This window comes from Myotis nattereri (assembly GCF_964212035.1).
Source record: "Myotis nattereri genome assembly, chromosome: 14".
Lineage (NCBI taxonomy): Eukaryota > Metazoa > Chordata > Mammalia > Chiroptera > Vespertilionidae > Myotis > Myotis nattereri.
Window position 1 is genome coordinate 21867082 of NC_138089.1, and position 23802 is coordinate 21890883.

The 23802-nt window shown below is 40.5% G+C and overlaps 1 protein-coding gene across 2 annotated transcripts in view; it reads left to right on the forward strand.

Annotated features, from left to right (window-relative positions):
- The window catches only part of PBRM1 (polybromo 1), a 129682-nt gene that overhangs the window by 13163 nt on the left and 92717 nt on the right, over positions 1 to 23802 (forward strand). For both annotated transcript variants that reach the window (XM_081105995.1, XM_081105994.1), the window contains 6 exons: positions 4583 to 4730; positions 10050 to 10193; positions 13436 to 13552; positions 17703 to 17771; positions 20500 to 20598; positions 23567 to 23649. In XM_081105995.1, coding sequence (XP_080962121.1) covers positions 4583 to 4730; positions 10050 to 10193; positions 13436 to 13552; positions 17703 to 17771; positions 20500 to 20598; positions 23567 to 23649 — 660 coding nt within the window. The remainder of the gene's footprint in view (positions 1 to 4582; positions 4731 to 10049; positions 10194 to 13435; positions 13553 to 17702; positions 17772 to 20499; positions 20599 to 23566; positions 23650 to 23802) is intronic.

Below are 23802 nucleotides of genomic sequence, written 5' to 3' on the forward strand. Positions count from 1 at the left end.
TGGACCTGCTCCTAGTGCCTGGTCTGTTGAGTCAGCCTTGATGTTGGACCGAAAAGGGTTAAACTACTCAGAGGTGATAGGACATGTCAGCAGCTTACTCGAATGATTCTGAAAAAAAGCATTCTTTGTACTATTCTGCAACTTTATGTCAAAAGGTTTTTAAAGATTCAATGTACGTACATGGCTATAACATGTCAGCCAGGATCACAAGAGAGAGTAAAGCATTAATGACCATAACATTCTTTATAAGTAAGTGATCTTACTTCTTACACATCTAGAATGAAGTTAGCTACCTACCCCCAAGGGAATATTGAGAAAAATAATCACATAGCTAATTTTTTAGGTTTTCTTTTCTCATGGAACTTCATTTGAAAAAAGCCAGACAGGATAAAAATAAACATCCATGAACCCAAAACCCAATTTAATAAATTATTGTTATAACTATCTTAGTTTCCCTGTGTCCCTCTCTGTTTCTCCTCTCCAATATATAATCACTATCCTGAATTTTGTGTGTATTATTCCCCAGGCATTTTATTTTTTTTAATTGTTCAGTCATGCTTGGATATGTCTGATATCCCTTTATCTTTGGTATGCTGCTTGTGCCACGGGCTTCAGCTTTCTCTTTTGTAACTTTAGTAATTGATATGATAGTAGTACTAGAGACCTGGTGTACGAAATTCATGCACTTGGGGGTGTCCCTCAGCCTGGCCTGCACCCTCTCGCAGTCCAGGAGCCCTCAGGGGATGTCCAACTGATGGCATAGGCCCACTCCCTGCCGGCAATTGGACATCCTTAGCACTGCCACGGAGGTGGGAGAGGCTCCTGCCTCCACCACTGGGCTTGCCAGCTATGAGCCCAGCTTCTGGCACACTAACCACAAGGGGGCAGCTCCTGCATTGAGCATCTGCCCCCTGGTGGTCAGCGCACATCATAGTGGCCATTTGTTCCACCGTTTGGTCGATTTGCATATTAACCTTTTATTATATAGGACTAGTGGCCCAGTGCATGAAATTTGAGCACGGGGGGTGGGTTCCTCAGCCTGGCCTGTACCCTCTCCAATCTGGGACCCCCTCGGGGGATGTCCAGCAATCAGACATCCCTCTCGCAATCCAGGACCACTGGCTCCTAACGACTTATCTGCCTGATCGCCCCTAACCACTCTGCATGCCAGCCTGACCGCCCACAACTGGCCCTCCTTCTGGCCTGATCACCCCTAACTGCCCCCCCTTGCCAGCCTGCTCACCCCCAACTGCCCCCTTCCCACCCCCCCACTGGCCTGCTCGCCGCCAACTGCTCCCCCTGGTCATCCTGCTTGCTCCCAACTGCTCTCCCCTGTCAGCCTGATTGCCACTAACCTCCTCTGTTTTGGCCCCACCATCATGGCTTTGTCTGGAAGGTCTCCCAGTCTAATTAGCATATTACCCTTTATTAGTATAGACTGGTGGCCCGGTGCATGAAATTCGTGTACGGGGGGGGGGGGGGGGGCGGGCAGGTGTTCCTCAGCCCAGCCTGCACCCTCTCCAATCTAGTATCCCTTGGGGGATGTCCAACTGCTGGTTTAGGGGGATGTCCGATTGCCAGCCTGCTCACCCCCAACTGCCCCCCCCCCCCCGCCAGCCTGCTTGACCCCAACTGCCCCCCCTGCTGGCCTGATCATCCACAACTGCTGTCCCATCCTGGTCTGATCACCCACAACAGCCCTCCCCACTTGGCCCCTAACCACCTCTACCTCAGCCCCGCCACCATGGCTTTGTCCAGAAGAACGTCTGGAAGGTCTCCTGGAAGGTCTGCCAGTCTAATTAGCATATTACCCTTTTATTAGTATAGAGGCCTGGTGCACAGGTGGGGCTGGCTGGTTTTCCCTGAAGTGTGTCTCGGATCAGGGTGGGGTTCCCTTGGGGGGCAGGGGGGCCTGAGCAAGGGGCCTGTGGTGGTTTGCAGGCCGGCCACGCCCCCATTGGGGTGGGGGTCCCCACTGGGGACAGTGCTGGCCAGGGCGAGGAGCTGGGGCAGTTTGCACGCCAGCCCCGCCCCAATGGGGTGAAGGTCCCCACTGGGGGAGGGGGGGGCTGTGGCCAGCCTGGGTGAGGGGCTAATGGCTATCTGCAGGATGGCTAAGGCCTTCAGTGGGGATCCTCACCCCATGGGGGCATGGCCAGCCTGGATAAGGGACTGAGGGCCGTTTGTAGACCCCTCCCTCTGCAGCTGGCCTGGGCAACCCAAGCCTCCCGCACGCTCAGGCCGGCTCTGTGGCTGCCGCCCACAGGCCCCTCCTTGGGCGGCTGTCCCAAGTGGGCAAGAAGCTTGGCTTCCTCCGTCGCCAGGGGTGACCCAAGCCTCCTGCCTGCCTGCTTTGGCTGGTTCCATGGCTGCCGCCATCTTTGTCCTGCTAATTTGCATATTCCCTCCTGATTGGCTCTGGGTGTCGCAGAGATATGGTCAATTTACATATTCCTCTATTATTAGCATAGATAGTATCTATGAGGCACTTGACAGTATTTGGCAGAAAAAGTTCTGTGGTCACTAATGAAAGAAAGGCAGTCCATTTCGTAACCTGATACAAAGCTTTGAAATATCTGTTTCAACCACTCTTGAACACCATAAAGTATAAATCATTTTCGTTTGCAGAAAATTCCATTGACATCATTTTATTTTTACTTCAGGTTTTATTTTATTTCAAGAAAAATGATTTTAAATATAATGTTACATGCGATAAACCTTAATATTTCAAGAAAAATTATCCTAATAATAGACAAACATGGTAATTGACCGTACCTTTGCTACGTCTCCCATTGGCTAATCAACACGATATGCAAATTATATGTAGGCTCCAAGCGGTGAAGCAGCAAGGCCTGACGTTTCCGGGGCTGGCGGAGCAGCGAGGCCTCACGGCCCTGGGGCCAGCGGAGCAGCGAGGCCTCACGGCTCCAGGGCCGGCGGAGCAGCGAAGCCTGACATTTCCGGGACCGGCTCTGGCCAGAACTCGGCCAGAGCGAAGGCCTGGACCGCGGGTGCCCGAGGCAAACCAGTGCCAGCAACCAGGGGAAAGGAAGGCCTATTGCACGAATCTCTTTGTGCAACAGGCCTCTGGTTTTAAATATGATAATGTTACATGCAAATAAACTTCAATTATTCAAGAAAAATTGTTTTACATGTAATATTACATTCAATAAACATTAATATTTTAAGAATAAAAGGATTTTAACTATAATAATATTAACCATAACTGTACCAACACAGTATGATATCACAGAAATTGTAGGAAATATTAAAAATCTGCAAATAACAGGATTACTTCTATTATATTCTAGTATATTTTGCCCCCTCTGGTTCTATTTTTGTTCATCGGTTTATGTTGTTCATTATATTCCACAAATGAGTGAGATCATATGATATTTATCTTTCTCCAACTAGGTTATTTAGCTTAGCATGATGCTTTTTTTAAAAAAATATATTTTATTGATTTTTTACAGAGAGGAAGGGAGAGAGATAGAGAGTTAGAAACATCGATGAGAGAGAAACATCTGTCAGCTGCCTCCTGCACATCTCCTACTGGGGATGTGCCCGCAACCCAGGTACATGCCCTTGACCAGAATCGAACCTGGGACCTTTCAGTCCGCAGGCCGATGCTCTATCCACTGAGCCAAACCGGTTTCGGCAGCTTGATGCTTTTAAAGTCTATTTTGTCGGATGTGAGTATTGCTACTCCAGCTTTTTTTTTTTCTTTTCCATTTGCAGGGAAAATTTTTCCATCCCTTCACTTTTATCCTGTGTGTGTATTTTGTTTTGAAGTGAGTCTCTTGTAAAGACAGCATATAGTTGGGTCATGTTTTTGTGTCCAGCTACCCTACACCTTTGATTGGAGCATTTAATCCATTTACATTTAGTGTTATTATGGAGAGGTAATGGAAAGCAAGGATCTGAGACCAAGATTACTATATCCAGCAAGGCTGTCATTCAAAATAGACAGTCAAATAAAGAGCTTCCCAGACAAAAAAAGGCTAAAGGAGTTCACCACCACCAAGCCAGCATTACAAGAAATGCTGAAGGGATTGCTGAGAAAAAAAACAGAGAGAGAAACCTAGCCATACAGAATTAAAATGACTATAGTGGGCCCTGACTGGTTTGGCTCAGTGGATAGAGCGTCAGCCAGCGGACTGAAGGGTCCCAGGTTCAATTCTGGTGAAGGGCATGTACCTTGGTTGTGGGCACATCCCCAGTAGGGAGTGTGCAGGAAGCAGCTGAATCGATGTTTCTCTCTCATCGATGTTTCTAACTCTCTATCACTCTCCTTCTCCCTTCCTCTCTGTAAAAAAATCAATAAAATATATTTTTTAAAAAATGGCTATAGTGGTAGTATATAAGACTGTCACATATGTTAATTTAGGTTTTTATATCACTCATGTATTTTTAAAAGGGCATGCATGTGCATCTTTCTTTTGTTATTCCCTTTTCAGTTCCAGTAATGACAGTAAGTCTAGTGTGTTCTGTCACTTGCAATATTGCCATTACCTAGATAGTTTGAAATACAATTTTTATAGGCTTTGGATTAATACCTTTAAAAAATATTAAATTATAACAGAAATCAACCAGACTATTATGAAGTGGTTTCTCAGCCCATTGACTTGATGAAAATCCAACAGAAACTAAAAATGGAGGAGTATGATGATGTTAATCTGCTGACTGCTGACTTCCAGCTGCTTTTTAACAATGCAAAGGCCTATTATAAGGTAAGAAAGCATCAAATTTGGAAGGTATCCAATTTGATAATTGTCCAGCTTTTTAATATTTACCAATTTTGTAAGTTTGTAGTGGTTTCTCATTTGGTGATTTGAGTTTGCATTTCTTTTATTAGTAAAGAGATTGAACATTCATATGATTATGAACTATTCTTATTCTGTGCTCAGATATTTTGTCTATTTTTTTCTTGAGTAGTTTGTCATTTTCATATTTATTTCTGGAAATTTTTACACTAGGTACTGATTATTTTTTTCCTTATATGTGTTGCAGATATATTCTTCCACTGTGAGTTTACTTTTTCACTCTTTTTATGGTTCTTTTGATGAAGAGAAGTTTTTTAATTTAATTTATTCAAATGCACTTTTGAATTTTGTGGTTTATCCCTCTTTGTGTCTTGTTTCAGAAACTCCTCTTGCCTAAAGTTTATGAAGATATTCTTTTTTTATATTTTTCTTCTGAAAGTTTAATAGTTTTGTCATTTAAATCTAAGCCTTTAAAGCTACTGGGATTGATTTTTGTGTTTTTTGTGAGGTAGAGATATTTTACCCCCACAGGTATAAGCAGCATCTTGAAGTGGCCAATCTCTCTGCATTTGTCTGCAGTGTCAGTACTGTCATCGTTTCTATGTGCTCATGGCTCTCTTTCTGACCTTTTAGTCTGTTCCTTTTGCTCTGGCCAGTTTATTGCTGGGCTATTCTATTCCTGCCTTAATTAAGACTTTATAATTCTTTTTTTTTTTTTCCAGAGAGGAAGGGGGGGGCAGTGGAGAGAGAGAGAGAGAGAGGCATCAATGATAAGAGAGAATCACTGATTGGCTGCCACCTGCATGCCCCACACTGGGGATTGAGCTCACAACCCGGGCATGTACCCTTGACCGGAATCGAACCCGGGATCCTTCAGTCCACAGCCTGATGCTCTATCAACTGAGCCATACCAGCTAGGGCATGCTTTATAATTCTTTATCTGTTAAGGAATGTATGTTGGCTATTCTTAGCATTTTCCTTATACATTCTTGGCATTTCCTTATACATTTTAATATTAGTGTCAATAAGCGTACAAAAAAATTTTGGAATTATTATTGGGCCTGCATTGACTCTCTGTAGATCATATTTTGGAGGATTGACATAATTGTGATATTGAGTATTCCAATCTGTGAATTAGCTGTGTCTTCATTTATTTAAGTCTTCTTTAGTTTATCAAAACTTTAAATGTTCTTTCATAAAGATTCTGCAAAAATGTTGTTAGATTTATTCTTGAAACTGTGTGTTTACATATATTTTTTATTTTATTTGAGCTATAATTCACACACTCTTTTAAAGTGTAGATTTCAGGGGTTTTTAGTATATTAACAGTGGTGCAACTATTACCACTATGTAACTCCAGAATATTTTCATTATCTCCAAAAGAAAACCATGTTCATTAGCATGCACTCTTTGTTGTCCCTCCTCCAAGGGGCCTCTTGCAACCACCAATTTACTTTATGGATTTGCCTGTTCAGGACATTGCATATAAATGGAATCATACGATAGGGCTTTTGGTGACTAGCTTTTTACTGGGCATAATATCTGTCCGGTTCATCCATGTCATAACATATACAGGCTGGGGCAAAAGTAAATTTACAGTTGTGAGTACACAAAACACAGAGTTTATTCTGGTATTATTAATGTATTATTTTCCATATGAACAACTGTAAACCTACTTTTGCCCCACCCTGTATTATATTGATATACTGCATTTTATTTATCCATTTCCCAGTTAATGGGCATTTGCATTGTTTCTACGCTTAGCAATAATGAATAGTGCTGCTATAAATGTTGTAAATATAAGGAGAGTGCTATCCAGCTGTCATGGCTCATGTTTGACTGTGACCTATGAACCAGGAGGTCATGGTTGGATTCCCAGTTAGGGCATATTCCCAGGTTGCAGGCTAAATCCCTAGAGTTGGGCATGCAGGAGGCAGGCAGTCAATGATACGCTCTCATCATTGATGTTTCTCTCTCTCTCTCCTTCTCCTTTTGTGATGATGGTTATCACAAAAAAGTTGAAATATAGATGGTAGGAAAACTTCCAAACATAATGGTTATCACAAAAACTATTGTCATACCTCAGGATTTCCATGGACACAGTAACACCCCAGGGCGGCCAGTGCCTACACTCCCCTCTTACACTACTGGGCTCTCACAGGCCAAATTGCTCTGTGACAACTGAGGTATCCCTACAGAAAAATCCAGTGTGACACCCCAGGGCAGCCAGTGATTACACTCCTTTCCCAGTCCCACTAGGTCCCTGCTACAGTATTTATTTTTACTCACAAACATACTACCTTCTTTATTCATTCTTTTATTTTTATTGAGAAGTCATCTACACTAATAAAAGAGAAACATGGTAATTGGCGTACAACCGCTACCCTTTTCATTGGCTAATCAGCGAGATATGCAAATTAACTGTCAGCCAAGATGGCGGCCGCAGCCAGGCAACTTGAAACTAACATGAGGCTTGCTTGCCTCAGTGACAGAGGATCATTGGAGGAAACCAACGTTCCCCGCCTGCGGCTGCAGGCCTCTGAGCCGGCAGTTTAAGAAACATTGTAACAAATACTGCCGGACTTCTGCCAGCAGATTCGCAACATTGTAAGCAAAGGCCAGAAACCTACTTTCAGGGAGGAGGCCTAAGAGCTGGAGCCAAGCTTCAAGGTAAAGCTGGCCCAGAATAAAAAAAAAAAAGAAAAAAGGGAGCAGTTGGGAACTTCAGTCACTCCCAGCCTGAAAACAGCCCTCAGCCCCTCACCCAGACTGGCCAGGCATCCCAGTGGGGACCCCCATCCTGATCCAGGACACGCTCAGGGCAAACCAGCCGGCCCCACCCATGCACCAGGCCTCTACCCTATATAGTAAAAGGGTAATATGCCTCCCAGCACCGGGATCAGCGTGACAGGGGGCAGCGCCCAAACCCCCTGATAGCCCTGTGGCTCTGTGTGTGACAGGGGGCGGGACCCCAACCCCCTGAGCAGCCCTGCTCTGTGCCTGATACGGGGGAGCTCCCCAACTCCCCTCTCCCCCCCCCCCCACGGGCCCTGCTCTGTGTGTGATGGGGTAGAGCCATAACCTCCCCATCAGCCCTGCCCTGAGTGTGAGAGTGGCGGCACCCCAACCCCCTGATCGGCCCTGCTCTGTGGGTGATAGAGGGCGGTGCCCCAATCCCCTGATGGGCCCTGCTCTGTGTGTGATGGGGGCAGCGCCCCAACCCCCTGATTGGCCCTGCTCTCTGCGTGACAGGTGGTGGCGCCGCAACCTCCCCATCGACCCTGCCTTGAGTGTGACGGGACGGTGCCCCAACCCCCCAACTGGCCCTACCCTGAGCGTGACTGGGGGTGGCATCGCAACCTCCCAATCTGCCCTGCTCTGTGCATGACGGGGTGGCGCCCCAACTCCCCAATCGGCCCTGCTCTGAGCCCGACCAGGGGCTGCACCTAGGGATCGGGCCTGCCCTCTGCCACCCGGGAGCAGGCCTAAGCCAGCAGGTCATTATCTCCCGAGGGGTCCCACACTGCGAGAGGGCACAGGCCGGGCTGAGGAACCCCCCCTGCCTCCCCCCGAGTGCACAAATTTTTGTGCACCGGGCCTCTAGTCTGTTAATATAATTACAGTTCCTTTAAAGGTTATCTATCTTTCCTATTTTTAGTATCTTCTTTTTGTCTTTTGTGTTCTACAGTTTTACTGTGATAGGTTTAGATGTGAATATTTATTTATATAATTTGGGAGTTACTGGGCTCTCTGAATCTTTGGATGGATGTTTTTCATCAGCTCTGGAAAGTTTTCAGCCATTTTGTCTGCATATCGCCTTTGCCCCATTCTGTCTTCTCCTTGTAGAACTAAGTTTGAAAATTATATCAGAACTCTCTTAGGTCTCCATTTCTGTTAACCTTTAACAGTTCCCCTATTTTGTGTCTGTGTTGCTTTTATAATTTTTTTTGAAATGTTTTTAAACCAATCCATTAAATTTTTACATTTTAATATTTCTATTTTTTGTATTTTGGTAGTATTTTTTTTAGGGTTCCTTGCTGTTTGCTTAAATCTTTAATCCCATTGTTTCTTTAAATGTATTCAACATGTTTTTATTCTATGGCAGATAATTCCAATATCTGAAGTATTTGCATGTCTGGTTTGCTGTCATTTTTGCTAGCTTTCTGTTGGGATTTTTTCATTCTTGTACGTTTCATGAATTTTAACCAGAAGCTAATAGTTGTTGGAATTTTATCTCTAGAGATTCTTTGAGGCTCAGATTGAAGTTGGGTTGATCCAGAGAAGAGATTTGTTGCTTATTCTAGGCCAGGTGCTAGGTCTGGCTCATGATGAAGAGCTCTCACAGGAGATGATTCATCTTGTACCTCTCCTTTTCCCACAGTGCCATGATTGAGATAGGCATGGTTGAGCTGGGTAGAGATTGGGGTGTATTCCCCTTTACCTTTTTCACCTCTTCCCCCATACCCTGCCCTCTGGTAACCATCCCTTTGGTCTGTGTTTCTATGAGTCTGTTTTCGTATTTTGATTCTTCATTTGTCTTGATTTTTAGATTCCACATATAAATGAAACCATACAGTATTTGTCTTTGTCTGACTTATTTCACTTAGTATTATACCCTCTAGGCCCATCCATATTGTTGCAAATAGCAGAATCTCCTTTTTTATTGCTGTGTAATATTCCTGTGTGTGTGTGTGTGTGTGTGTGTGTGTGTGTGTTGTGTACGTGTGTACATACACAGCTTACACATACCTAGATTGCTTCCATATCTTAACTATTCTAAATAATGCTGAAATGAATATAGGGGTGCAATGTGTTTTCAAATTAGTGCTTTTGTTTTCTATGGATAAATACACAGAAGTAGAATTGCTGGGTTGTATGATAGATGTATTTTTAGGTGTTGTTTTTTGTGGGGTTTTTTTGAGGAATCTCCATACTGTTTTCCATAGTGGCTGCACAGGTTTTATCCTTTAAATGAACTTTCTTAGTAATAATGAGTCTTAATTTAGCAAATCATTTCTCTTCTGCCTCAAATCTTTCTGTAATAAGGGCATAAATAAATTAAATTTATTTCAGAATGCTTTTAAAACATACATTTAGTTCTTGAGAAAAGAAATTGTGGCCCATGTATCTTTTAATCATAAGGAGTTTAACATTTGTAGTAGAGTTTTTGAAGTTATACCTTAGAATACCAGTCTCTGCTGGAACAGGATGCTTTAAAAGTAGTAATTGATTTGTAATAAAATAATAAATTGCTTCTTTTTTTTTCTTCTCTTTGCTAATATACAGCCAGATTCTCCTGAATATAAAGCTGCTTGCAAACTCTGGGATTTGTATCTTCGAACAAGAAATGAGTTTGTTCAGAAACGAGAAGCAGATGATGAAGATGATGATGAAGATGGGCAAGACAATCAAGGCACAGTGACTGAAGGAGTAAGTGTGCAGCTGGAACGGGCTGTTGGGGAGTGGACAAGGCCCCTATGATTTTTCTCTGGGCTGTTGTGGTCTTTCCATAGAGTTGTGTTGGTAACTGGGAGGGTCAAGGGGCATAGTATAGACCAGTGACACGCGAGCTCATTTTTTTGGTTGATTTTTCTTTGTTAAATGGCATTTAAATATATAAAATAAATGTCAAAAATATAAGTCTTTGTTTTACTATGGTTGCAAATATCAAAAAATTTCTATATGTGACATGGCACCAGAGTTAAGTTAGGGTTTTTCAAAATGCTGACACGCCGAGCTCAAAAGGTTCGCCATCACTGGTATAGACAGACCCACTGCAATTACAAGGAATCATAAGACATCCAGGACAATGTGTCCCATGTGTGATTGCTTTTTCTTTTCTTTTTAAATATATTTTATTGATTTTTTTACAGGGAGGAAAGGAGAGGGATAGAGAGTTAGAAACATCGATGAGAGAGAAACGTCGATCAGCTGCCTCCTGCACAATCCCTACTGGGGATGTGTTCGCAACCACGGTACATGCCCTTGCCCGGAATCGAACCTGGGACCTTTCAGTCCGCAGGCCGACGCTCTATCCACTGAGCCAAACCAGTTAGGGCTGTGATTGCTTTTTTGAATTGCTCTTACATTAGTGCATATTTCCTTCTCAGTTTGAAAGAGAATGTTCATATCATCTGTGATTCAGTGTTCCTATTTGAAATATCCTGTAAGAGTAGGCTGTGTTGTGATTAAAAGTTGGAGAGTCAATGGAATCACCTTAGGAATATTTTTGTGGTTTAGACTGAGTACTGTTCCTAGAATGTGCCAAGTGTTTCGTGTCGCTGGAATTTTGCAATTACTCTTACTTCTGCTTAGAATGTGCTTCTTTTGGCTCTTCCATCATTGCTCTTTTTCATTATTCTAGTAACACTTAATGTCAACTGGGAGAGGACTTTCCTGACCACCCCATTTAAATTGTTTGCTCCACACTCATTTTCCATCATCACATCTCTTTGGTCTTCAGTCTTTATCAATATATAACTTGGTCAGCTAACTTGTTCATTAGATTGCATGTTTACTTTCTGTCTTCCCCCAAGTAGAATTGTAGTCCACAAAATAAATCACCTTCTTCACCTATTCCTGACATGTAGACTGTGCCTGATTTGTAGGTACTGATAAATTCCTTTTTTTTGAATTTTTGTTTGTTAATCCTCACCCGAGGATATTTTTTTCCCATTGACTTTTTAAAGAGACTGGAAGGGAAAGAGGGAGGGGGAGAAAGAGAGAAACACTGATGTGAGAGAGACACATCCATTGGTTGCTTCCTATACATGCCCTAACTGGGGCTCAGGAGCAAACCCAAAACCCAGGAAGATGCCCTTGACTGGGAATCAAACCCTTAACCCTTCTGTGTGTGGGTCAACGCTCTAACCACTGGGCACACTAGCCAAGGTGGTACTGATACTTCTTGCTGAATGAGCGTTTGAAAAAGAATAATAAAAAGAATTACATTTCTCTTCTGCAGCTAAATAGTAAGACACCCAAAGCAGTGCATTTCCCTTTTTTTCCTGAAATTTCAACACAGAAAGAAGTAGGGTGGGTGAATTTCTCAAAACATGCGTTTTTTTGTGGAGTCTCAAAAGCTAGTTTCCAGGGACCTTGTCACTTTCTTTCTAGAAGTTAAAGATTGGAATTAGGTCAAAGGCAATTAACTAGGGATTCTCTGAAATTTTACTCTCTGATATTAATGTGGGAGCAGCAACTTTACCCATGCTTTCTTAGGCAGAAGATTCATTACCTACAGGGGGCTTAGCCTTAATACAGGCTTCCAGGGTTCTAGTCAAAAATGAGAATGCCTACATTTAGAAATTGACTGTGCTTCTTTCAGTAAAAAATTGGAAGGATTTTGCCCGTTCATATTTACACTTCCCAAACTTCTTTCTAACTCTAAGGTTCTCAAGAAGGAGGAAGGAATTTTCAAGTTTCTCATTTTTAAATTAAGAATTATATCTTTGGAGTTTTCCTCAATTGTGGGAATAGGTTGTATGAGTGCATTTATATACCCTGCTTATTTTGTGACCTGCAACACAAAGTAGCTGGTTTGACTTGGAGGAGAGGAATCTTGGCTATAGAGTATAATTCTCCTCTTTTTGAAGCTAACTCTATGGTACCATGTTTTAGCCAGGAAGTAGATGACTAAACATGGATACTTTAATCTGATTTCATCAGTGTTATGTTGGTTCTCTAAGCTTATATGGTTGGGGACTCTCAGCTAACCACAAGTCTTATATGGTAAATATTTATTGTGTGTCTGTTTTTCCTAGGCACTGTGGTAGACCCAAGAGATTTGTTAAAGCCCTCTCTGTAGAGTTATGTTAGAGGACCTTAATATTGAGATTATACTAAATAAAAAAACCTATTAGATTAGGACAAAAATACTAGTGCTATTATTATTTAAATCAGAAATAACCATTAAATTTTATATAATATGCACAAAACATGGTTTGGACTTGAACTATTTAATATAAACCTTGACTAAGATATCCCAGTGCTCACTATAGAAACTGGCCTGGTACTTTTTGGGTCATATACTTTCCATGTTGAAGCAGTGACTAAGGTAGGTAGGATAAGCTGGCCATTTGGAGAGCAGAAGTGATGTGCATCAATTGACTTAATCTCCAGTCAATTTTGATATAACTTGAATTCTGTTATTAGAGCTGGCAGAGTACATTCTGGTGAAAAGTATGTTGTTCCTACTTTACATATATAGTTACTCTACCAGAATATCATGACTTCAATAGATATGAACAGCAGATGTAGAAATGACCAGGTATCATAGGGCATGTTTTTCTTTCTTAGTTGCTTGGACCCAAAAAACGTATGCATTTCTAATCATTTATACATATGGTACTTGAACTTCACTGTTAACAATGTTAACAATGGAATGGAGTTTATAAAAGAACTTGATCCAAAAGATTTAGTTACTGAAATATGTGTAGAGCCTCATTAGTTTCACACATCCCATTCTGTGAGTACAGCCACCACATTCAGCATCCAGAGCATTTCTATGATATTCTTAAAACTTGTACTTAAAATAAGTACTGTTTAGAAGTTGCTCTTTGAGTTGGCTTTCAAATTTTGGGAAATATTTAATATCAGCATTTATTTTGGGATTTCTCTTGCAAAGTACTTATTTCTCCCCTCTCTTCTTGCTCTCAAACCCCTCCTTCCAGTCTTCTCCAAGTTACTTGAAGGAGATCCTGGAGCAGCTTCTTGAAGCCATAGTTGTAGCCACAAATCCATCAGGACATCTCATTAGCGAACTTTTTCAGAAACTGCCTTCTAAAGTGGTAAGTGATACAATTAAAGATGGGTGAACTAAAGTGTGGGAGTTTTGTTTTATTTTTAAGTATTTAAAATGTTTTATTCTTAGTGAATAGAGTACAGTTAATGGAAGGTATTGGAGGTAGCCAAGAGCTCCTCCTCATGATCTCAGCAGCACACAAGGATATGGTCTATACTTGGCCAGAAGGTTGTAGGTTTTGAAAAAAATTTTGTGTTTTTGTTTCTTGATTGGTAATTCTGTGTATTTTTTATTGGCATAAAATATGCATAACATAAGATCACTATTTAACCATTTTAAGTATTTGCCACTAATACTTAAAAGTTCAGTGTTATTAGGTACATTCATATTATTGTACAACCATCACCGCCATCCATCTTCAGAAATTTTCATTTTCCTAAACTCCGTATCCATTAAACAATAACACCTTACTCCTCCATCCTCCCATCCCCTGTAACCAATATTCTGTGTTCTCGCTCTCTTTCTCTGAATTTGACTAAGTATCTGATATAAGAGGAATCAAACAATTTTATCCTTTTGTGTCTGGATTATTTCACTTTAGTGTAATGGTTTCCAGAGTTCCTCCATGTTGTAGGAGGTGTCAGAATTTCCTTCCTTTTTAAGGCTAATACTCCATTGTATGTATATATGGTTTGTTTATATGCCACATTTTGTTTATCTATTCATCTCTTGATAGGCTTTTGGGTTGTTTCTAAGATGGGTAATTCTAAATGATAAACACCTAAACTAACTCTTCTATAATAATAAAAGTGTAATTTGCTAATTAGACCAGATCTCCTTCCTGACCACCTTGAAGCCAGGGCTGTGAAGGCCGAGCCCCTTGCACGAATTTTGTGCATCAGGCCTCTAGTTTATTTATAAAAGACAAGAAACATTCTCTTTGCTCAGGAGACAGAATGAGAGGAAGATAAATGAATTCTTCCTCTCTTAGTTCTCCTTAATTGGTGATGGAGAAAAGAGAGAGACCTAACAGGTACTTTTCTACCCCAAAGAAAAGGTTTTCTAGACTAGTAAGACTCTTTAAAACAGCAGTCGCCAACCAGTGGTCCGCGAGGTCAGAAAGGTTGGCGACCGGTGCTTTGAAAGTGTCAGGGCCCCTTGTGGCTTCACACTCAAGCGGCAATTAACATAATTAAAGGTTCCACTTTAGCCTGTGGAACTACAAAAATTTCCACTTTTAAGAGTACTCCACTCTAGCACTTAACTCCATTGTGATCATTTACTTTTGTATCTACCTCCTTCCTGGGCCCTGAATTTCTTAATGATAGGCACAAAGCCATATTTTCTTTTGTGTCTCTACCATGAAATTGGAACCCAGCCTGCCATAGATGTGCAAGAAATGCTTGTTGACTGATGAGGGGCATGCAGCTTTCCCCACTAATCATCAATAAGTCTAGTTATTTAAAGGTGTGTCTTGACTAGTTATAGGACACTTATGATATTAGGTATAAAGCACATATAACCATTAATGTCCTTAGTGTGGATCTGATTAGAAAAATAAAATGATTATATTGGACTTCAGTTTAAAGTCAGGAAGTCAATTCCTCAAAAAAATTAAATATAGATTTACCAGATGAGCCAGCAATTCCACTTTGGGTGTATACCCAAAAAGTAAAAGCAGGGTTTCAAAGATATATTTGTACACCCATGTTTATATCAGTATTATTCAGTATCACTAAAACGTGGAAGCAGCCCAAGTGTCCCTCAGCAGATTAGTGGACACAGAAAATATGGTATATATACACACAGTGGAGTATTCGTCCTTTAAAATTTTTAAATGAAATTCTGACACATGCTAAAATAAGAATGAACCTTGAATACATTGTGCTAAGTGAAATAAGTTAGACACAAAAGGACAAATACTGTATGATTCCTCTTAGAGGAGGTATTTAGGGTAGTCAAATTCATAGAGACAATAAGTAGAATTGCAATTTCCAGAGTCTGGTAGGAGGGGGAAAGTGGAGAGTTATTGTTTAATGGGTATGGAGATTCAGTTTGGGAAGATGAAAAGTTCTGGAGATGGATGATGGTGATGGTTGCACTATAATGTAAATGTACTTACTGTTACTGAACTGTACATTTATAATTAAATAGTAAATCTTATGTATATTTTACTACAATAAAAAGTATGAGAGATGAGTACAATTTTTACTCAAGGTTTATTCTTACTCTGAGGAGATTTTTACTCTTCAGTATTAGTTGAGACACCAAAGTTAATTTGGAGCAATAAAATAGTAGTAATCTAGTTCCCCCATTCTGGGAAGGCTTTTGGGATACCATGCAGCAGGAGTTAGTTGGGGAAAGCAGGTTCTCAGTGGTCCTTTAGGGTGTAACAATTCCAAAGACGACAAAGAGGGGAAGGCAGTTTTTACCTATCCTTTATAAACCTTTCTGAAGTAGGATTGGTTAAGTGGGAGGGGTGGGTTGGGAATACATGAGCCAGCAGCGTGGATTACGCTGTAACCAGCTTGGGTGGCTGTGCCATAATTTGTCTTCTAAACTGTTTCTTAGAAGTAGAATTGGTGAAGAGAGTGGACAGGAAAGGAAAGAAAGGACTAGAAAGGTTAAGAAAATAGAGGGATAAGCAGAAGGATCAGATAAGGTGAAGCATCACTGAGATCATCCCTTTAGCCTAGTAATTGAGTAAAAGCTGTGGCCTTTACTTTTGTTGTTGTTTGGGCTCTAAGATTTGAACCAGGTAGAAAGAGCCTGGAGAGCACAATCTGACTTCCTCTGACACCTCTCATCTGAGGAGATCAACTTTTGATTTTTGGTCAACTTCAATTATTTACTTCAAGGAACATACCATGTAGGAAGGGCACAGGGCAGTGCATGCACTCTAGGCTTTGTGAAATCCTTCAAGGACATTCCTCTAACATGTTTAACTTTACATATTGTGATAAGCTAACATTTGATAAGAAAATAGAACTTTGCTTTGTTTCTTAAACATAGTTTCATTTAAGATGTGTAAGCATAAGTTAAACATGAAACTAACAAATCTTGCAACCTGACTTCTTATAGATCCTTAAGAATTTTATATGAAACTAGAGGCCCAGTGCATGAAATTTGTGCACTGGGGGGGGGTATCCTCAGCCCTGTCTGTGCCTTCTTGCAGTCTGGGAACCCCCAGGTGATGTCCAACTGATGACTTAGGCCCGCTCCTGGTGGGGAGCGGGCCTAAGCCGTCAGTCAGACATCTTTAGCACTGCTGCGGAGGTGAGAGAGGCTCCCGCTCCCGCTGCTGTGCTTGCCAGCCTGAGCCCAGCTTCTGGCTGAGTGGCACTCCCTCTGTGGGAGCGCACTGACCACCAGGGGGCAGCTCTTGCATTGAGTGTCTGCCCCCTGGTGATCAGTGCACAACATAGCAACTGGTCGACTGCCCTCTGGTGGTCAGTGCACGTCCTAGCGAGCGGTTGAGCAGCCTTAGCATATCATTAGCATGTTATGCTTTGATTGGTTGAATGGCTTACTGGACGACCAGACACTTAGCATATTAGGCTTTTATTATATAGGATAAGATATAATTGTATTATTTATTTATTTTTATGATTGTGTTATTTAGATTGCAAAATTAAGAGAGCTTATAATAAGTCCTTAAAAAACATTCCTCTAGAGAGGGTTTCAAATCTTGCTCCCCAGCATCAGTTCGGTTCAAATAAACTTTTATAAAATAACAACAACAAAAAGCATTCCTCTACTTCATTTCTAGGCACAGATATCTTGGGACCTTTAATTTATGTGATTCTGTGAATGTAGATTTTATATGTTTATTTGTTAATCCTCATCTGAGGATATTTTTTTATTGATTTTTAGAGAGAGTGGAAAGGAGGAGGAGAGACAGAAAAAAACATCTATGTGAGAGAGACGCATCGATTGGTTGCCTCCTGCACGTGCCCTGACCAGGGAATGAGCTTGCAACCGAGGTATATGCCCTTGACCAGAATTGAACCCAGGACCCTTCAGTCTGTGAGCCGATGCTCTATCCACTTAGCCAAACCGGCTAGGGCTGTATGTTTAGTTTTGAATTTCACAAAGCTGCTCAGTTGATTAAGATGGTCAATGTCAGTGTGCTTCCTTGTTTTCTCATAAGCTGGATACTTTCACCTATTAAGCATGCCTGGCTTTTTGTCTTTCAGCAATATCCAGACTATTATGCAATAATTAAGGAACCTATAGATCTCAAGACCATTGCCCAGAGGATACAGGTATGAAGATGACCATATGTAAACATATGTGGTTTAAGGTAGATTTGCCTATGGTCTTATGGAGATTTAGAAAATGAGAAGTAAATGTCTCCGTAAGGAATTATCACATTAATGTAATGTAAACAAATAAGAGTGGTAAATCACTTCCCCAAGTCATCAAGTAGTAAGGAGAAGAATTAGGATTTGAATCCAGGCAGTCTGTCTCCAAAGTCTATGCTCTTAAGCCCTATACTGTTACTTCCTCTCTACAGAGTAGGTGCTTAGTAAATATTAATTGAGTGGATGACAATGAATGAGAATTAAAATTTGATTGTCATAGGTTAAGGAAGGTATAGGAAAAATGAGCTAAATTATACCCCAAATCTAGCTTTTAGAATTTGAACTAACGGGTTATTTTCCTAGCTCTGCTTTTTTTTTTTTTTTTCTTTTTTTTTTTGGTAAATCCTCATTCAAGGATTTTTTTTCCCATTGCTTTTTAGAGATAGAGTCAAAGGGAGAGAGCAGCGGGGGTGGGGAGGGAGGGAGAGCGGACAGAGACAGACAGACAGACAGAGACATCAATGTGAGAGAGACACATTGATTTGGTTGCCTCCTGCATGTACCCTGACCAGGGCCAGGGATCAAACATGCAACCCCAGGTACCTGCCCTTGACTGGGAATTTACCCGTGACCCCTTGGTGCTTGGGGTCAATGCTCTAACCATTTTGAAACACTGGCCAGGGTCCTAGCTCTGCTTCCTATTAGCTATGTCACTTTGGTCAGGCGACCTGCCTGCTTCCTCTGCTGTATGCTGAATGTAGTATTACTGCTTCACAGAGTTGTAGAGGTCGGTGATAATGTATGTGAAGCATCTCCTAGAGCATCTATGAGATGTGGCCTTGGTAATGTGAGTGACTGATCCTCCCAGGGTAAGGAGGGTTTGGGGCTACTAGCAGATAAAGCAGAAAGGAAAATGATGTGCTATATGGTGTCATTGAGAAAGGAGCCTGAAAGCACAGTGATTTGCCGGGAGGGAGAAACTTCCTTGGCTTTAAACTCAAAGAGTAGGAAAGAGTAACAAGGTAGAAATTACTGGTACCATAGAAATATTTACACTGAATGTTACAATACAAATTCCCTCCTGGTTTTTCCCTCCAGGCAACCTAATAGGTGCTACTGGGAGTGACTTAATCTCCTAGAACCCGAATCCCTAGGGTTTCTAACATCTATCTAGGGATAAAATGTTTTCATAATACAGAAAATCGGAGTGGGTCTTTAAACGCCCATACCTCAGCCCCAGTCTTCACTCTGTGACCTCTCACCTTATGTCCTTTTTCCTTCCGAAGCCCCACAGAAGCAACTCCTTTCACCACGTTCCTAATCAAGATCTTTGTCCTCTTACGTCTAAATAATTGTAACAGTCTTTACTCCCTCTCTGATGAAAGGCTCTCTAGTCCTCTCTGCATATTGCTTCCTGACCCTAGCTTTCTTCCTGTTATTCCACTACCCAGAGAGTTGTCACTAGTTTTCTAATGCCTGCTGAAGCAAGTTGCAGCTCCTTGTGCCAGTTCAACAACAACAAGCTCTGGCTAATTTAAGCAGAAAGGAATCCATGAAAAGGTATTAGAAAGGTCATGGAATTAGATAGGAGAAGGAAGGTGAGAGAGCTATGGGAAATAGAACTCAGGCTGTCATGGCACAGGTTAGGTGATACGCAGTCTCTTTGTGTTGCCATTGTTGTTGCCACTGTCATTTGTCAATTTGTGCTCTGGATACCCGCTGCTCCACTCCTGTACTCTACTCTCCTTCAGGAGTTAGGAATGCATTCCTCCATTCCCTTGCTGTTGTCTTTAGTCCCTCAAGGCTCAAGCATGAATTATTTCTCCTTGCCCTTGCTGCCAGGCTGCTGGCAAAGCTACCATCTGCCCACTTTTACCCTCCGTTGTGAAAGGTAGGTCCTTCCCTACCACCTGTGTTGGCATTTCCTACAAATAAAAAGAGTGCTCAGATATTGGGTATCCCTACAAGGCAAATAAATAGCTCTTCTGCTTAGCCTGGCTCTCTGTACTCTGCCTCATTTTCCCTACTCTACCTACGCAGTCTGTGCTCATGGTTTTATCCTTTATCCTTCCCCACCATCCATTCTCCTTTATTTGGTTTCCTTAGTCTCTCTAGAAGGTGTCTGTTAATTTCTGTGTTCTCATGAGTACCTTTTGAGTAGAGAGTCTCCCTCCTTTCTTTCCTTTGTAAATTGAGGCAATTATGAGTCTCCTGGTTTATTTTGGATTGAATAAGCATCAAGATATGGGTACGCACAAATGTTAACATCTGTGCTAGACTTACCTTTTATCAGAAGTGGTCCATAAAACTAGAGGAGTTTTACTTCACACTGTTAAGTCCACCTTAATGAATTAGTATTAATGAAGCACTTAGAACAGTGCTTGGCACCTAAGTAGGCGCTATGTGTTTGCTAAGTAAAACAACTTTTACCTTGATTTTTTTTTAAAGAAATTGTAAGTTATTTTTATGAGAATAATTTAGCTCTGGTTTTGTTAATTACCTCAAAAACTTGTTTGTAAATGGACAATATTAATAAATTTTTACTTTAACATATTGTTCATGTGTACTTTCCAAAAAAGACTTGGAACATAGTGACAATTAAAAAATATGTGGAGTTCTTTTTTTTTTTTAAGGTCATACTGATTAACTTTCAATAAGAGGAACTTGTATATTTTGTTGTTTACTGTAGAATGGAAGCTACAAGAGTATTCATGCAATGGCCAAAGATATAGATCTTCTAGCAAAAAATGCCAAAACTTATAATGAACCTGGTTCTCAAGTATTCAAGGTTAGTTTTTTTGTTATTATGATTTTTATTGATAAGAGTAGATACCTTAATTTAGAGCTAATAATAACAACTTTATTGAGATAAAATTCATACATTGTGCATTTCACCTAATGAGTACTATTTAATGGCTTTTAATTTATTCACAGAGTTGTGCAGCCATCATCACAGTCAGTTAGTAGTCAATATCCATTTCCTCCCAATGTCCCCAGCCCTAGGCAACCACCAATCTACTTTGTCTCTATGAATTTTCCTATTCTAGACATTTCATATTAGCATAATGTTTTCAAGGTATACATGTTGTAGAATGTGTAAGTACTTCATTCTTTTCACTGCTGAATAATATTCTATTATATGTACATACCATGTTTTATTTACCCATTCATAGATGCTAGACATTTAGTTTATTTCTACTTTTTTGGCTGTTATAAATAATGTGCTGCGAACATTCATGTATATTTTTATGTGGATATATTTTCATTTTTCACAGTTACATACCTAGGCATGGAATTTCTGGGCCACATGGTAACTATATAGTAACTTTTAGGAACCACAAATTGTTTTCTAAAGTAGCTGCACCATTTTACATTCTTACTAGCAATGTGGAAGTGAAATTTCTCCACATCCTCACCAACTTTGTTTTTTATTTTGTTTTTGTTTTTACTGTAGCCATTCTAGTGGATGTGAAATAGTAGCCCATTGTTGTTTTGATTAGCATTTCCCTAATGATTGGTGATGTTAACATCTTTTCATTTGCCATTCATATACGTATCCTTGAAAAAGTATCTGTTCAGATCCTTAGTCTATTACTTAATTGGGTTACCTATGTTTTTATTGTTGAGTTGTTAGATTTTTAGATAGTCTAGCCCTGTTAAATGATTTACAAATATTTTCTCCCATTCTGTGGTTTGTCTTTTCACTTTTAAGATAGTGTATTTTGATGCACATACATTTTTAATTTTGGTAAGTCCAGTTTGTCTATTTTTTCCCTTTGGTTATTTGTAGCTTTTAGTGTCTTATTAAGAAACTATTACCAGTATTGTAATAACTATGTATGGTGCTAGGTAGGTACTGGAAATATTGGGGGGAACGCTTTGTAAATATATGATTATCTAATCACTATGTTTGTTGTAAACCTGAAACTAATCTATACTAATGAAAGGGTAATATGCTAATTAGACTGGGTTACTGGCCATCTTCCAGACGTCCAACTTCCTTCTAGGCCAGTGGTTCTCAACCTTCTGGCCCTTTAAATACAGTTCCTCATGTTGTGACCCAACCATAAAATTATTTTCGTTGCTACTTCATAACTGTAATGTTGCTACTGTTATGAATTGTAATGTAAATATCTGATATGCAGGATGGTCTTAGGTGACCCCTGTGAAGGGGTCATTTGACCGCCAAAGGGGTCGCGACCCACAGGTTGAGAACCGCTGTTCTAGACAAAACCACGGTGGGGGAGCGAAATGAGGCAGAGGCAGTTAGAGACCATCAGGCTGGCAGGGGAGGGCAGTTGGGGGCCATCAGGCTGGCAGGGACATCCCCCGAGGGGTCCCAGATTGGAGAGGGTGCAGGCTGGGCTGAGGGACACACCCCCCACACGAATTTCATGCACCGGGCCTCTAGTACAAAAATATATGGCATGGGGGAGCGGGATTAAGTCAGTCTAGGTCAGTGGTTGCCAACTGGTGGTCCACGAGATCCAAAAGGTTGGCGACCACTGGTCTAGGTTTAAAACAAAACAAAAGAAACCATTACCTCGTTCAAGGTCATAATGCTTAACATCTATGTTTTTTCTAAGAATTTTATCGTTTTAGCTTTTACATTTAGGTCTTTGATCCATTTTTAATTAATTTTGGAAACATGAGGTAGGTATTAGATAGGAATCCACATTCATTCTTTTACATGGGATAATTATTTTTCCTTGCACCTCGTGTTGAAAAGATTATTCTTTTCCCCCATTGAATAGTCTTGGCACCCTTGTTAAAAATCAATTGACTATACATTTATAGTTTTATTTCTGGATTCAGTTCTATTTCATTTGTGTCTATCTTTATGCCAGACAAGGTTTGTTTTTTTATCCACCTTTTTGTTAAATATTGATTTAGTCCCTGCATTTAAACCACATACATATAAAAAGTAATCTGTGTAGTATAATAAATACAAAAAAATATAATGACTATTTCGTTGCTTTGCAATTCCCTCAGAAGTTTTATAGTCCTATAATGAGCAGTTGTAACATAAAAATTTCTTGAATTAATAATATATCACTGGGAATTTAGCACAGGCTGCTCAGAAAATCTTTTAGGAATCAAATATTGAGACTTTCAGAATGCTAATTCATATACCGTTGCTTTTGATAGTCAATGTTAACCTTTCATTTTATCTTTTAAGAAACATTTAGTGAAAACCAGGAATGAATTTGCAGTCCTTGTATTCTTAGTCCTTGATTAAACATTTTAATTGTGTAATACCAAATGTTGACGCAGTTAAGAACTACTTTTTGATGTGATTATTTTCTCTAAAGTAAATAATAGGGAGAAGGGAAACTTTGGCTTTGATGTATTAGTAGTCTGTTAATTTAAGCGAGTACATTCATTCTAAGTTTAAGTGGATAGTCTTTAATCTTAGAAGTTACTTTTGTTTCAATTTTTAGGTCAGTGTACACAGATAGAGTTCATTGTATTTTCGTAGACTTCATCATATTTTCACCACTGTTTTTCCTTGTTCATCATTAGATCTTACTTAACTAATTGTGAAAAAGCTAGGAGGCTTTTAAACTTATATTTAAATAAAAAGATGTTTTGGAAGCTTGTGGAAAGGTTCGAGGATGCAGCTTTGTGGCTGTTGAATGAAAGGCTACTCCGGATGGAAGGAATGCCATAGAAAATGTCCAATGTACGATAAAGAGTATTTTAAACTGTCCTTTTTTTCGATACTTTTTGTAAGACAACTAATTTTGTCTTGACAGGATGCAAATTCTATTAAAAAAATATTTTATATGAAAAAGGCAGAAATTGAACATGAAATGACTAAGTCAAGCCTTCGAATGAGGTAGGTTTAAAAATGGCTAAAATCTGCCCTGGCTGGTGTGACTCAGTTGGTTGAGCGTCGTCCCTGTACACCAAAAGGTAGCGGGTTCGATTCCGGTCAGGAACACATGCCCAGGTTTGGGGCTCGGTGGTGGAAAGGGGTAGCCAATCGATG